Source organism: Solanum tuberosum, unplaced genomic scaffold (assembly GCF_000226075.1).
Source record: "Solanum tuberosum cultivar DM 1-3 516 R44 unplaced genomic scaffold, SolTub_3.0 scf00419, whole genome shotgun sequence".
NCBI lineage: Eukaryota > Viridiplantae > Streptophyta > Magnoliopsida > Solanales > Solanaceae > Solanum > Solanum tuberosum.
Genome location: NW_006239338.1, coordinates 396,306 through 413,326, shown reverse-complemented (window position 1 = coordinate 413,326; position 17,021 = coordinate 396,306). Strand labels below are relative to the sequence as shown.

The window sequence follows — 17,021 nt, the reverse complement described above, 5'->3', positions numbered from 1 at the left end:
TGGTATTATACTTTTTTTTGTTTTTTATTTTACACAAAACCTATTGAGAAAAAATAAAATATTGTTATTTATTTATTTTTTTAATACCGACATCAAGAGGGGTATTTTTATTGTAATTCATTTTTTCCGGGAAAAATGACGACCTCCAGAGGTCGGAATTTGTTTTTCCCGCTTTATTTTGCATAAAAACCGACTACTTGTAAATACCGACCTCCATTTGAGGTCGGAAATTTTTAGGTCGGTATTCATTGTTTTTTTAGTAGTGCAAGTTTGATCTCTCTGTGATGAACTTGCCACTGCTGAAGCTCTTATGTCCAATGAGGAACTGATTGTCAAAATCCTCACTGGACTGGGACCTGAATTCCATGAAATATCTGCTATTATCTGTGCAAGAGATTCTACTATCTCTTATCCAGAACATTATGAAAAGTTACTTGACCGTGACCTTTTCATCAAGCATGAAGAAACAAAGAAGCCACTCTCAACATTAATTACTATTGTTATTGCACGACAAACGAACATGCATCCTCGCCAAAGTAACACCTCTAACAGGTGTCCAAATGCAAATTCCCCCAATACCAACCAATCATGGCGTGCCCAACCATGGGGTAGTGGTAAAAATAACCAACAACATTTTGAAGTGCTAGTTGTGTGACCATCCTGGTCATTCTGCTAAGGTTTGCAGATCACAATCACCTACAAGCCCGGGTAAACTATGTTGCTCACTCTCCAACTCGACAGGATCCTTGGATTGTTGATATAAGTGCTACTCATCATATGACATCTAATTCGTAAAACTTCACTGATGTGCACACCTACCATGGTCTAGAGGAGATAGCAATGGGGGACGGTAACACTATTTCAATATCTCATACCGGTAACACTAACCTAAGTGTATCGAGTAGCAATTTAAGCTTCTCAATACACTATGCTCTCATTCTATAAAAAAAAATCTTCTTTTTGTTTCAAAATTTTGCCACGATAACCATACGTCCATTGAATTCTTCCTTTTTCTTATTTTGTGAAGGATCTGAGTACGGGGGCACCTCTATTTCGCGGGCAAAATGGAGATGGGCTATATGAGTGGCCATCAGGCAGTGCATATCATTCCTCTCAATACAATGTTGTTGTTCCTCTACATATGTGTCACCGGCGTTTAGGCCATCCTAATCATCATACTTTAAACACATTTTTACATCAGTTTTCTCTTCCAGTTTTACACTCTAGAACCGCTTCCTTTGTAATTTATGTTTTCTAATAAAATGCGCAGGTTACCTTTTTTCTGAAAATTCATTACAAAGCCAATGACCATTGCAAATAATTTATACTGATTTATGGGTCCATCTCTTGTTTTATCAATTGATAACAAGAGATATTATGCCTTATCTGTTGACCAGTACTCAAAATACATGTGGTTGTTCACTATAAAATCAAAAAAGGAAGTTTTTGAGGTCTTTCAAACTTTACATCCCTTACTTGAGCATCGGTTTCAAACCAAAATTATGTCTTTCTATATTGATGGTGGTGGTGTGTTTCGAGGTTTATCTTCACATCTGAAAACCCATGGTATTGAAAACTTCATGACACCTCCATAAATGCTTCAAAGAGTGGCATAAGTTGAACACAAACACAACATGTTGTTGAGACTGCCAAAACCTTGTTGCATCAAGCCTCACTTCCCTCATCTTTTTGGAGTTTTGCCTGTCACCAAGAAGTCTAACTTATAAAATATCTAACCACTCCAAACTTACAAAATAGATGCCCCTATGAAATTTTATTTCAAGAGGGTCCAAAGTATGAACCCCAAAGAAATTTTGATTCTTTATATTACCCGTGGCTTAAACCATATGCCAAAAATAAGATAGAGCCAAAATCTAATCCTTGTGTATATTTAGGATTTTATAATAAATATTACTGCTACCAATGTTTTGATCTCATCAAAAATAAATTGTACTTATCCAGGGATGTTCAGTTTTTGGAAGACACCTATCATTTTCATGATATTTTTTCTAATCTAAATGTAACAAAGCAGTGTTATCGCTTGGAAAATTTGTTCTGATGTTCTACATGTGACTAATAAACCATCAAGTTTAGCTTTTTTTCATCCACTCCCAGATGCTCTGGTCGTGCACTCTCCACTACCCAACTCAACGCCTGCTGGATCAAAAGGTGTTTCTATTACATCAGGTAATTCTCAGAATTTATCCTCTCCTTCATTTCCACCCACCATTACACCACCATCAAATAATACTCAACCCCCACCATCATCCAGACCATTAATCACCTATCAACACAGATCACCAACAACTAAGTACCTCAGTGTTACCACTCTCTTCCCATATACCACCCATAACCTACCTTCTCGGTCATTTGATGATTACCATTCCCAACCTGCACTTGCTTTGAATACATCTGTTCCTTCACTCCAAAATAAATAGCCATAAATCCAAACAGTATAGTGCCAGTGGTCAACTCTCCTCATCATTTGTTCCTCATACATATAAACAAGCATGTCATTACCCTCACTGGAGAAAAGCCACGCAAGCTGAATTCGATGCACTTGTTAGGAATTGGACATAGGATTTGGTTTCAGTTGCTTCTTCGAAGAATGTGGTTGAGTGCAAGTGGTTGTTTTATATAAAACATAAATCTGATGGTTCCATTGACAAGTATAAAGCTCGACTTGTAGCAAATGGATTTATCAGAGTCCAGGCTTAGACTTCCATTCCACCTTCAGCCCGGTAGCCAAACGAGTTATTGTTCAGTTTGTATTTACCATTGAGACGCAGTACAACTGGCCAATCCATCAAATTGATGTCAACAACGCATTCTTACAAGGACGCCTTGAGGAAGAAGTTTATATAAGACAACCACAAGGATTTGAAGATCAAAGTCTCTCCACCCATGTCTGCAAGTTAAATAAACCAATCTATTGCTTGAAACAGGTCCCCGAGCTTGGTACAATTAGCTCAAAAATTATTTGCTAATTGTTGGGTTTGTCAAATCCCAATCTGATTCTTCTTTATTTATTTTGCATAATTTTGGATTCACTGTTTATGTTCTTATCTATGTGGATGATATAATCATCACTCGAAATCAGATTCGTGGGGTTTTTCATACACTAGATGGTTTTTCCACTCGTTTCTCCTTAAATGACCTTGGACAACTCCATTATTTTTTAGGTGATGAGGTTATCTTTTCTACTGTTGGTCTTGTTTTGTCCCAGCACAAGTATATTATTGATCTTTTACACGATGTTGGCATGCTAGGCAGTAAAGGAGCTCTTACGTCTATGACTTTAACTACCATTTTGATAGCTTCACTGAATGATCCTCCGGTTGATGGTACTCTTTATAGGTGGGTATTTCGAAAGTTGCAATTTATCATTTACATGTCCTGATATTGTCTTCACAGTTAGCAACATCTCTCAATTTATGCACAATCCATGACAATCTCACTGGAAAGTAGTCAAGTGATTACTTCATTATCTTCGTCACACCTGCCAATATGGAATACAGATTGTCAAAGCTCCCTCTTCTTATTTGGTTATTTATTCTAATTCAGATTGGGCTGGTGATCCAAATCACTTTTACCTCTGGCTATGTTACTTTCCTTAGCAACACACCAATTTCCTGGTCCTTCAAGAAACAATGCTCCGTAACTCGACCCTATACAGAAGTTGAGTATAGGGTTGTGGCTGCTGTTTTTGTAGAAACCAACTGGCTCACAAATCTTCTTCATGAACTTTTCTTTTACTTAAAGGAGTTCCACAGGTTTTCTGTGACAACATTAGCACTACTTACATTTGTTCCAATCCGTTTTTCCATAGAAGGATGAAGCATGTCGCCATTGATTTTCACTTTGTTTGTGAGCAAACTCACAACAAGGATATTGAAGTTCACCACCTTCACTCAGTTGATCAAGTGGCTTACATACTTACAAAACCTCTTCCCAAAGCTTCTTTTGTGCAGTAATTTTACAAGTTGGATGTTATTGATACCACCAACTTGTGGGGGCATAATAACGGATTAGAGTTAGCTAGTAGTGTCTGCTCTTTAGGACTCTGTTGTAACTTCCTCCTTGTATTTAGGTTATAGATAAGTCTTACTTTTTTCTTAGTTTATCTCTTGGTTGTAGTAATATAGAATCAATATATACTTAGTCTACAATCAACAAAACACATCGTTCCTTTCATTCTACTGACAACCTTATACTTCATAATTGGCACCTGATCTAACTGATTGTCAAAATTGCAAGAATTTCCATTAAACATTTCAAGAGTTTCTTCAACCTCCATCAAACCACTAGAAATAGATGTATTATATTGTATACCAAAGATTATCACCGATGATGATAATGAGTTGTTGAACAAGATTCCATATGAAAAAGAGGTCCAGGAGGTAGTGTTCATTATGAGCAATGATAGTTGTACCGGTCCTTATGGCTTCAATGGATGTTTCTATCAGACTTATTGGGCTATTATCAAAAATGACATTGTGAATTTCTTTTCAGAATATTTTAAAGGAAAGGAGCTCACTAAGTATTATACTCATACTTGCCTAGCTCCAATTCCTAAAATTGACTCTCCTTCCAGATTTAGTGATTTCAGGCCTATCAGTCTCAACAACTACACCAACAAGATCATCTCAAAAATCTTCTCCAGAGGCTTAACCCTATGTTGTCCAGGCTTATCACTAAGAATCAAAGTAGTTTTGTTCCTAACAGACTTATTATAGAGAAGTGATGATTGCTCAGGATATTGTCCATGATATTGCCAAACCTAATAGGGAGGTTCTGGACAAATTTGGCTTCAATACTTTTGGATTAATATGATTAAGAGAATTATCTCCAATAATTTTTACTCAATAATTATTAATGGTACTTGGCATAGTTTTTTATCTTCATCTCAAGGGCGGCGCAAATAAGGAGACCCTCTCTCCCCTCTTTATTTATTCTTGCAGTTGATGTTCTCTCAAGATCCCTCATCACTCTGAATGACAAGGAAGATTTCATACCATTCTCAATGAACAATAGAGGCCCCAAATCAATCATTTATCCTATGTTCATAACATCGTCATCTTTAGCAGTAGAAAATCACATACTGTCAAGATGATTATGAAACAAATCAAAAACTATGAGAAAGCATCAGGGTAATAGGTAAATAAGGACAAAATGTTCTTCTTCACTTTCTCTAAAACGAGTCCTTATTGTATTAACATTCTATGAAATTACACTGGCTTCATTGATAAACCATATCATCTTACTTACCTAGGGTGTCTTATTTATGTAGGCAGAAAACTAATTGCTTACTTTGATAACACAATGAATAGTTGGAAAGGAAAAATGCTTTCATATAGTGGAAGGATGGTTCTCATAAAGAGTGTTCTTTAGTCTTTTCCAACATGCACCCTCACTTCTCTTAACCCTCCCAAAAGATTCATTGATCTTGTTGAGAAACACATTGCTAGATATTTTTGGGGATCTCCTACTGAAAAAAAGAAGTATCACTGAGGTGTTTGGGATAAACTTTGTTTCCCTAAATATGAAGGTGGAGTGGGCCTTTGAATCCTCCAAGACATAACTACACACTTGCCATAAAGATATGGTGGAGATTGAGGAAAAAATATTCTATTTGGGTTGAATTCATTCAAGCTAAACACTAATCCAGAAAACACATTGTCCAAAAATATGGTCAAAAGGAAATTCTCAAGCATGGAAAAATCTCATATGGGCCAGGTATAAAGTAAAAGATAGCATTAAATGGAACATCAACTCAGGAAGTTCAATTTTTTTGTGAGATTCATGGTCTAACCTTGGACCTCTAGCCAATATTCATCACACATTTGAGGTCAATATGGCAAGAAACTAGGTCAAAGATATCACACATGCCTCAACATAAAGAGAGGAAAAAGGTAAGTGTGTTAAAGCTAAAACATATACACACCTCATATGTCACAATGTCACCACCCATCTCTTCGAATGAGACACTGCATACTTCTCCAGTTACAGATTGAATAGAAATTTCCATTTCTTCTTGTTGTAAGAAATCCATTATCTTAAATACAATGTCCTGCGTAATAGATAATAGGTATGTATCATTTAGTAAAGTCAAACAAAAAACAGCACAAGACAGGAACTTCAATTCAAGAAAAAAATTAAAAAAAGAAGTTTGATTATGGTATGATATAAATATTTTTTTTAGTTACATTTGACTTTTATATTTTAAGAAATGGAGCTATGAGACCCATAATAATTCTCTCATTATTCATTGCTTTTTCTTCACGAATCTACACAGGTTATTCACCTTCCTTCTTAACTTCAAATCCTTTAAGTAATTCGTTAAAATGCAAAAGATGAAAAATAGTATATGTTTCGAGTCCAAGGAAAAACAAGAATTGAATGCACTAGAAGATGTTATGATAGAAGGGTCATGATCTAGCCTACGCAAATAAAAGGAATATATAGTCATGATTGAACGAAACACACAAATAAAACTCTGACGTGTCACATGAATTGATGACAATGCCTTATTTATCTCATGAAACATAAAAAAAAAAAGTAACTTATCAAGAGCATAAGTTTATTTTATCATTAGAGCGTCAATTAATTTTTGTATAGTTTGGGTCTTTTATTTCATCCTTGAATACTTGTCCATCAATTAATTATTGACGTATCAACCCAAAATACATAACAAGGAAGCCAAGCAAAAAAAAAAAATCTTCTTATATGAAATTCAAAACTCAAGCTTGTTGCAATAGCAGAATACCATACAGGTTAAACTAAGCTTTGTAAATCATGCTATGAAAAATACATGATTTAGGTTTAGGCTAAAGATTAATAAAAATATATATATTTTTACCTCCCCAATGTTCACACGGATTAACTTTGTACCAACTACACCTGACAACCATCAAGAAAACTCAATAATCACTAATTACATCAATAAAGTTTTAAAAATTTATATAAATAATCTATACAAGCTAAATCTTCTCAAATTAGAACAAACAATGAAGACATAGATACCAAAGTTTTCTCCATGATTCAATGAAATTTGAGCGGTGTTAACATTAGCAAAAGAGTTTCTAGAATCCATAGGAGTGAAATTTGTTTTCGTTGTTAATCAATTAAAGAACTTTATTGAGAGAGGAAAAAAGTTTTGTGAATTGTAGGATTTTATCATTTGAGTTTAGTGTGCAAGTCACAGTTTGACCAAATTTCTTATTAGGATTTTCCAAATATAAATTCTTTAAATGTTTGCACAAATAGTCTCCTATATTACAGATATTTAATTTGTGCTCCTACGTTTTAATTTGTTCTTCAAAAATATAGTTATACGGAAATTAAGTGTAATAGAACATTGATATGTTTAGGTTATCGCATGAGATTATTATAAATGTGTTTAAATTTTATGTCTAACTAGTAAACTTGTCCGCTTTCGACATTAAAAATTAAATATACATAGTACAAACTAATCTCTTCTGAAATTTGAATATTTAGATATATTTATAAAATATAAAAACATAGAAGATCTTGTTGAATTTCGAATTAATCTACTTCTAAAGGTTGAATATAAACATAAAATTAAACAAAAAGAAAAAATAAGAATAAAAATGGCTTTGAAGAAATCAAAACATGCTATACAAAGAAGCTTCCTTTTTATTCATCTCATCATCAGTCCTTAATGCTCTATTTTAAAAGAACAATTTATCAATTGGATCCAATCATTGGCCATTTTGAAAAATAATGTTTCACACACGCAATTGAACTTCGGCCTTAGCAAGCTAAACATTAATAATCAAATATTGAGGTTGATAATTAACAATAGACAAGACAGAATAAGAGACACTATTATTACTTGGTAGCTAAGAAGCACAACGAATAGAGTTCACTTAGTGCTAATACACTGCCTTCCTTTATTAGATTATAGAATCTCTTAGTTTTTTATTAGAGGGTTTGAACTCCAGCTCAAACTAGAATGGAAAAATCCGTATTGAGATGCTTTTTTCTTCAACGGAATTTATACACAGACATTGACGAAACTTATTTTTCTAGAAACATCTTGTTTTGCAAGACCTTAACTCAAGGTGTCGAACATTCGAATATGGAGATGTATCACCTCAAAAAATTCTAGGTTAAGACTCGAATCATTCTTCATTTGTGAATAAGATCGTACCGAGTGATTCTTAATTTTTCTTAGGTGTTAAGGTCAATTCTTTAGTGTGGGAATTATTTTGGATATCAATTAAGGACACTAGAATCCCTTAGCACAAAGTTGAGTTGGAAGCTTTCTTATCGATTGAGTTTTAATATGAGATTTTACTTGGGTCAACTTCAAACTGCTGGTAAAAGCTTTATCACTCTTTGTTAATGTGACGTATTTTTATTGCCATTGAAATTTGTGTAGTAGTAATATTTTTAATTACTTTCGTGTAATTTGTTATAATTTGAGTCTAGAAAATCACAGTACACAAGAAGAAACTAAGCACAAAATATGTATAACATAAAGGTGTTTATATATTATTACTAAAAATCAGTTTACAAAATACAGAAAGTATATATAATAGTGTTATACCCAAATTGCATTAGCCCTTATAAGCAATTGCTTGAGCTTATTGCCCCTCAAATTAAGGCTCATTATCTCATTAGAACCACCAACTAATTCCGAACACATTGGCACACTAGGCTTACAACCTAATTTAACCAAAGCTTTCTCTATTTCCATCCCATTTGGAAGTTCATCAAGCTCGTAAACTGTAGGGTTTCAATGCTGTGAGATATGCAACAACTACTCTTGGTGAAAATTACCACTGGACTTTCTGCTCCAACTTCATCACTCTTTCCATTGTAGACAGTAAAATTCGCGTCGAGAAAATAATAATCAAGAACGGAAAATTATGCAACAATCATTTTATTGATTTAAAGTACGAGTTTTACAATCTCTATGCTTCCTCTGAATTCTTCTTTTCAAATATAAATTCAAGGGATCTTGAGCTCGATCTTGAATTCTACTTTAACTTGAACTTGATTTTGATCTTGGATTCAACGGCTTTGGAGCTTGTTCTTGAATCTTCGATGAACTTGAACTTTAATTTATCTTGATCTTGATCTTGACTTCTAGTTGAATTCAAGGGCTTCGAGCTTGATCTTGACTTCTAGTTTGAATTCAAGGGCTTCGAGCTTGATCTTAAATCTTGTAGTCTTGATCTTGATTTGTGGATTTGATGAACTTGATATGGACTTGAACTTGATGATCTTGATCTTGAACTTGATCTTGGATTCAAGGGCCTTTAGAGCTTGTTCTTGTCACGCCCCGAGTTTACACCCTGGACGTGGTCGGCACTCGGAGACCATTGTTGGACCCAAGCGAACCCTTGGCCTGGATACTTAACTCAGCGGATGACTTAACTTAACACAATATAAGTTCATAAAACAGCTTAAATGATAAAATCTGGCTAAAATGGCAACTTATGTCTCAAAATAGAATATCTGTAAATACATAGATGAGATACTCATAACTACTGTCTAACTGTCTATGAAGCCTCTATAATACTGAGATGGATGTTGGGACAGACCCCACAATATCCTAATAAAGAAAAAAACTAGGAAAAGCGAATAAAAAAATCCTCTGGAATACAAGGAGGCTCACCACTGACTCTGGAGTGCTACGACTAGATCAACGGCCCGCTGGATGTTGATCCTGGTTACCTGCGTCTGCATCATAATAAGATGCAGGAAAACTGGCATCAGTACATTAAATGTACGAGTATGAAAGTTGGAATGCTAAAACAACAACTTAAACTTGAAAGGAGTAAGAAGGAACACTTACCTTGGCTCTGTACAACTCATGAATAACTGAACTCAATATAAAGCAATAAAACACATGTAATATATGTATAAAGCTTGTAAAACAGTGTAAACAACTTAGTTCGTTAAAGATAAAGCAATAACAAACTCAATTTTTACTTATATATAAAAGTAATATAACTTTTTGTGGGAGATTCTTTACCGACAACCACCATTATGAGCCCTAGTAATGGTTACAACGTTTTACCTCACGTTGCCCAAAGACCAATCCTATACCTCGCCATGATATAGGACCTTACTTAACTTAGTGGATCCACTAGCTTAACTTACGTGATCATCTAAAAAGTATGACCCGTTAAATCTCATGTTGGCTACATGGTTCTGATGGAGAGTTGAGTTAATATGAACTCGCGTCCCCAATTCGGTGCTCAATACTACTCCCAAAATATACTTTAGCTCATATGTGTTTTAAACACCTCTTTCTTTAGTTTGAGATAATTGCTCAAAGTTTAGCTCAAAGGCCCTCTTGGAATCGATGTTCCCTTTACTGAAAACTAGCCCAAAGGCTCTTTTGGAAAACATAGTTCCTTTCTTGCTCAAATGTGAAAACATTTATAAACTTCTTTGGGAATACTTAGTTCCCTAATAACTTTTGAGAAATGAACTCAACTCTTTACTCTTTACTTTACTGGAAACTTGAGCCTTAAAAAGAAGTTTAAACATTTAATAAAGACTCTTGAAAACTTTAAGAAACTTTGCTTTGACTTGCTTCTTAACTTCTAGACTTGACTCTTAACTTCTTTGACTTTGATCTTAACTTTCCTTGAATTGGATTATGGATTCAAGGTTCATGATCTCATGTTTATGGATGATTTCATGATGTTTAGATGTACCTTAGAGTGTTAGAATCAACTAGGAAACATAGGTACATCACTTAGGAACTAGTACGAAAAGGTGGGGAACGAATGGGGAGAACTGGCGTCCCTGGCGCTCTGAGAGGCGCGGGGCGCCATCCCTCAAACTTCAGAGGACCAGCTGGGGCGCGCTGGCTGGTGCGTCGTGCGACCTGTTCCTCAGGCAAATTTCAGACGAACTTTCGGTCTCGTTTTCTTATCCTAAATCGTTTTAATCCTATTCTTTTTCCCAAATTCACTTTAGATTCATGTACCCAAATCATATACACAAACTCTAACCCAAACAACTCAAGGGAACAAAACTTTAACATCAAGAAACTCCTTAATCCCCAACTCATATTCAAGAACGAAATCAATTCAAGAACAACTATCATGAACATCAATTTCTCAATCATTTTAGGACGCAAATACGTTGAATTACACATGCTTGGCGCGTGGGTGAACTAACCCAATGCTATGTGATCTCACGTACCTTAATAGGGATCACCCCCGACAAATTCCACTTCAAACGCTTGACGTTCTTGGCGAAATCTTGGTTTTTCTCCCTTTCTTTCTAATTCTTTTCTCTTTTCTCCAAGCCATAAGCATATTCTAATTTCCCAAAACTGAATTAAGTTCTGTTTTTATCCCAATAAATCCCTAAAAACGAATTAGAAAATTAATTAGAGAAAAGACTACTTTGCCCTTCCCTAAATCCGGATTGGGACTTTCCTCAATCCAACAGCCCAACTTCCGAAAGTCATATCTCACTCATACAATGTCAAAATCGTGCAATCTCGACGGCGTTGGAAAGATCTCTCCAAGGGATTTCCAATCATATCAAGATCTGATCCTAACTAATCCTGAGCTAGGATTTATGGTCGTTTGAAAATGGCCAAAACTCACTTTCTTAACTTAGACAAAATTTCCAGATTTCCTTATTCTTTCCAAAATAAATATTTTCATATTTTAAACTCTTTATAGTCGTTTCTAGGTGCGAGATGTTACAGTTCTTGAATCTTCGATGAACTTGAACTTTATTTTGATATTGACTTCTAGTTGAATTCAAGGGCTTCAAGCTTGATCTTGGATCCGGTGGTCTTGATTTTGATCGTTCTTGATCTTGATCTTAAACTTAATCTTGAACTTGAACACTTGAATTCTTCAACTTCTAGTTTGTAGAGAAATTTGTGGCTTTTGATCCATGAGCTTTCTCTAGCTTCTTGTTAGAATTCTTGGTTGGTTTTCTGAATTATGAGGACCCCTATTTATAGTTTTAGAATAGAGGAGTTGTGATAGGAATAGGATTCCCTTCGGCGCAATCAAGTTGAAGTGACATGGCATATGGGCTTTATGGAGTGGGTTTTAATTAAATCCATATTTATTGAATTTAAATAATTAAATCGATTATATTAATCCACAATATTCATTTGGACTAATATATTCATGAATTTAATATAATCTGAATTATTTTATAAATTTATATTTAATAAATTTTAAATAATTACATCCATATTCAAAAACTTCAACTATATAAATAAAGTGTAATATATATGCTTTGCTAATTGCTAGTGTTTTCGTGAAGGATGAGATTGTTTGAGAAATCTTAACTTGAATCTATAAGGGGCTAAAAAGGTGGGGTGTATGGGTGTGGAAAAAGTTGACAAACTAAATTTCCCATAAAGGCATGACTTATTCCAATTTAGTTTGTAAAAAACTACTGATATATAATGTAGTAAAACAAATGATATATAATGTAGTGGATGATTTGGCTAATTATCTAAAGCATCACAGTGTAGACAACATGGCCCTCAAGCATGATAAGAAAATCAAAAAAGTTATTCACCCCAAAATCTTTGTAATTGACGTAAGTGATGTTTTCCCTTTTAGTTCCGTACTTGCAGTATAATAATGGTGAAAATAGCCAACTCGCTAATTATGCTCACCTACCATCGATAGTCATCTGACCTTACAAACTTGATCTCATGTAAATGGAGTTCCTAAGGCATAACCGGAGGAAGAATTATTTTATATAAAACTGATCCATTTGAGATTTTATAGCTAATTTTATCTATCACGCTAGACTTGTAAATTTGTGCAAAACTTGTATAGTTTTTGCCAGAATTTTAGTTTTTGCAAAGCAGTTATTGGTTGCGATTTGGAACAGTGGATCGAGCTTAAGCTCCCCTAATTAGCTTTGTAATTTTATTCATATTAGCATTGTAATTTTATTCATCAATATAAAGATCTCGCCCCAGCGATAAAAAAAAAATTAAAAAAGAATAATAATGGTGAAAATGTTAATAAACAAATTTAAAGTAGTTATATTGTACTATATTATACCTTTTCTACTATTTTATTGTAGCTTGATATGCCATTGTGCTGATATCCATGCACGCGGAATATTCCAAACTTTTTCCCATTGTAACATATCTTTATAGTGGCAGCCATTATGATAGATCAAAATTTTGTGGCAATTATTTAGAGCTAGAGCTGTTTGGATTGATTTAAAAATAATTTTTAAGTTAAAAATAAAAAATCAAATTGAAATGACTTAAGTTAAAAAAATAAAAACCTATTTTTTTATTTTTTGACTTATTTTAAGTCATTTTAAACTTATTTTAAGTCATTTTTGACTTCTTTAAGTTATTTTTTATATTTGACAAATATATATATTTATCGACAAATAATATAGTATGAGTACTTATAATTACCAATATTCTATATAGATATTGCTAAAGACTTTAGCAAATCTGAATGTAATAACTCACCTCAATTGCCATTAAATATAGTGGCAATACAATAAATATTAGAAGAAAAAGTTTATTGTCACCAAATGTTTATTTAGTAAGCTTAATAAAGAAATCCAACTAATTGAATAGTATCATATATATTCGCATCAATCTTTTAGATGTTGTAAAATGAAAATCTTGATCAGAACATATCTTATGGACATGCGCATGCATATTGTACAAATGGAAGGAATTTTAATTTGGCTAATACTTAAAATGGCTCAAGGAAGAGAAAAGGGTCATTGTTATCTCGAAAGGCCACATATTTCATATCGGTTGAGAACATAATTAAATAATAAAAATGTGTTTTCTCTAACAGTTTAAGCTTTTAGATGAGATGGTCACACACTTTAACAATATTCGTCCAATGTATAAAACTATTGTTTGGAATGACGGTTTACATGGTACCATATAGAATATTATAGAACAGCCACAACAATATGAGATAGTTGATGTCACGACCAAAAAGCTGAGGTCATGATGACGCACACTCCGAGAATTTCAAAATGGTATGTAAGTCGAAAGAAATACATATACGAGACTCCCAAAGGGAATTAAGTCATGCCACAAATGATAGAAACAACAACAAAGAATATCTTAAAACCTGGTGGCATAAGTATAAAGAGCAGCATCTAATGCATTTTTAAAATCTGAAATACATCTCAAATCTTCGAAAGGAAAGTTAAAGACTTTAAATGATAGATGAGACTAATGGTGATCTGAAAGGCGGGATCGAGTTTGCAAGTTCCCTTCTATCCTTACTGAATTATTTTTTGGACTTTAAGGATAAGGATAATCGACTATCGTAGTCCTAACTCCTAACCCTTTTATCAGGGCCGACTCAACAACATTGGGGGCCTAAAGTGAAATTCAAGAGAGGAGCCCTAATATTATTATTTTCATCATATAACTTTTATTTAAAATCTAATTTTCTAGCTATTTTAGATGCAAAGTCATTAGGTACTGTTTTATAATCGATTTGTGTTAATAATTCATTTTCAAATGATAATAAAGTTAACTAATTCAATCTCTCTTGAGACATTGTTGATCTTAAAGAAGATTTAATCAATTTTAATTACGAAAAAACTTATTTCGGCTGAGGCAATGGTTACAGGAACTGTTAACATTATTCTATAAGCAATATGTGTATTTGGAAAAGAATCAAGTCTTTTATTTGATTGAGTATTTTCATTAGATCATTACCTTCTACTTGTATTATTTCTCGTCACACTTTAAATTTAAAAAATAAATCTGAACCATCAATATCTTAATAACTATTACGTGTTAAAGAACGTTCAAGGTTAAGACAATATTTTTTAAAATTCTCATCATCTAGTGATCTCAATATTTTACCATTAAATGAGAAATCAAAAATATTTTCATATGCTTCAATTGGTCCAAAACTATTTTGAAGTGAAAAAATAGTTTGATCTATTCTACATATATAAAGCAATCAACTCTAAAAGATTCTTCAAGGGACTTTGTGATTTCACTATCCATATTTTCATCAAATTGTTTCTTAAGAAATTCAGGTTTATTTTCATCTCATATGCAATTCCCTTGGTAGAAATTATAACACTCATAGTACATATAATTTATTTATTTTAAAAATAACATATATAAGTAATTGTTTTAAAAAAAATGGGGCCCCCAAAATATATGGGGCCCCAAGCGATGGCTTTAGTGGCTTAGGGGTTAAGACGGCCCTGCCTTTTATTCACACGGTTATTCAAGATTTTATTGTATTTATAAAAACATTACATGCATTGTTTTTATAAAAGATTTTAAATGCTCAAATAAAGTTATTTTGGTTTAACACCACTTAAAATAAGTCGATCCAAATAGACGATCTTGATTGAATCAAAGTTTACACTCTTGAATCTTTAGAAATTAAGCACAGATATAGTAATGAAGTGATCAACATATAGAGATGCTAATAATATTATTTCTTAAAATCAGTTAACAAATACATAAAGTATAAATTAAATGGGAGAAAAGAGATCAAGAACAACAACTAGCTACCAGTAGATTAAATATTCAATAACTGGCTAGCTATCTATTTTTCTAAACGATCACAAATATATAGTTTTATTATAATTATACCCAAATGGCTTTAGCCCTTATAAGCAATTGCTTGAGCTTATTGCCCCTCAAATTAAGGCTCATTATCTCATTTGAACCACCAACTAATTCTTTCCCAATGAACACTGCTGGCACACAAGGCTTACACCCTAATTCAACCAATGCTCTCTCCATTTCCATCCCATTTGGAAGTTCATCAAGCTCGTAAATAGTAGGATTTGCACCAAAACTACGAATTAGGGTTTCAATGCTGTGAGATATGCAACAATTACTCTTAGTGAAAATCACCACTGGACTTTCTCCTCCCAACTTCATCACTCTTTCCATATTCAACAAGTTCGGAAAAAAAAAAAGCTGTTATAATGTTTCTTTCTTGATGATTGAAGGAAGATATGTTTTGAGAAATTTGAACTTAAATGAAGCTATATATAAGGGATTAAAGGTGAGTGTGGGAAAAGTTTATACGTAAAATATCCAAAGTATTTTGGATCATTATAATTAATTACACAAAAAAAAACATGATATTTGGCTTATCCTATCCACCTGGAATCGTAAGCAGCATAATTTAGACAACATGGTCCTCAAGATGGAAAAGGAAATCAAAAAAGTTATTCCCTAATATATGTATATTATTAATTATTTGACAAAAAAGTTTTCCATTTTTCTAGTTCTGTATATTATTGCTTACATTCTCGTAAAATAAATATGATTTTTTCTCTTATTTGGAGTAGATGATGAGATTCAATGTAATTGTGATACATTAATTAGACAAATTCTAATGGTGATGAGATGTTGGGTATATAAGAAAACAAGTTTTTCTACGTCGGCAAAATGCTGATAAGATGTTGGGTATATAAGAAAACAAGTTTCAGACCTTTGTGACGTGTTTTAAAAACGCACAAGCCTAGGTTAAAAGCGGACTACAATATTATTAGTGGGTTGAGCCTTTATAAATAATATCAAAGCAACTCAACATGTAGTTGGGCGATGATTGGGCAAACTTCAGCGTTCAACTGAGTTTAGGCGAATATCACATTTTTAAGATTATAATGGGAAAACCCTCAGCGAGGACGCCATAAAGGGAATTGTGTATGTGTCACCCTTACTAAATCACGATCGGAAAAAACAAGAGATGTTAGATATATAAGGAAAAAGTGTATCCCCTAATTAATGACAAATTTTAAGGTTGTCCAAGCATAGATCCAAATCGAACAGTATCACTAGTTGGCGGGGACGATACAGATGGTATCACAGTCAGTTCTAGTGCAACCTTGAGCGATGGTGGGACAAACATCAATATTTTTGATAAATCACACATCTTTGAGATGATGGTGGAGCAAACCTCAATATGGACACTGAGTTCATAGGTAGGTGTATGAGAGCATTCAGTAATGCTACTTACAGAAAATGAATGATAAAAATTACTCCCTCAATTTTACTTTGGGTGTCT

General features: G+C 33.5%; 1 protein-coding gene across 1 annotated transcript; it reads right to left on the bottom strand.

The window, feature by feature from the left end:
- Positions 1-15,414: 15,414 nt before the first annotated feature.
- LOC102594409 (monothiol glutaredoxin-S1-like) lies at positions 15,415-15,976 on the bottom strand. The gene has a single exon (XM_006362732.2). The coding sequence runs from the start codon at positions 15,896-15,898 to the stop codon at positions 15,587-15,589; it is 312 nt and encodes a 103-aa protein (XP_006362794.1). The 5' UTR covers positions 15,899-15,976; the 3' UTR covers positions 15,415-15,586.
- Between the last annotated feature and the right edge of the window lie 1,045 nt (positions 15,977-17,021).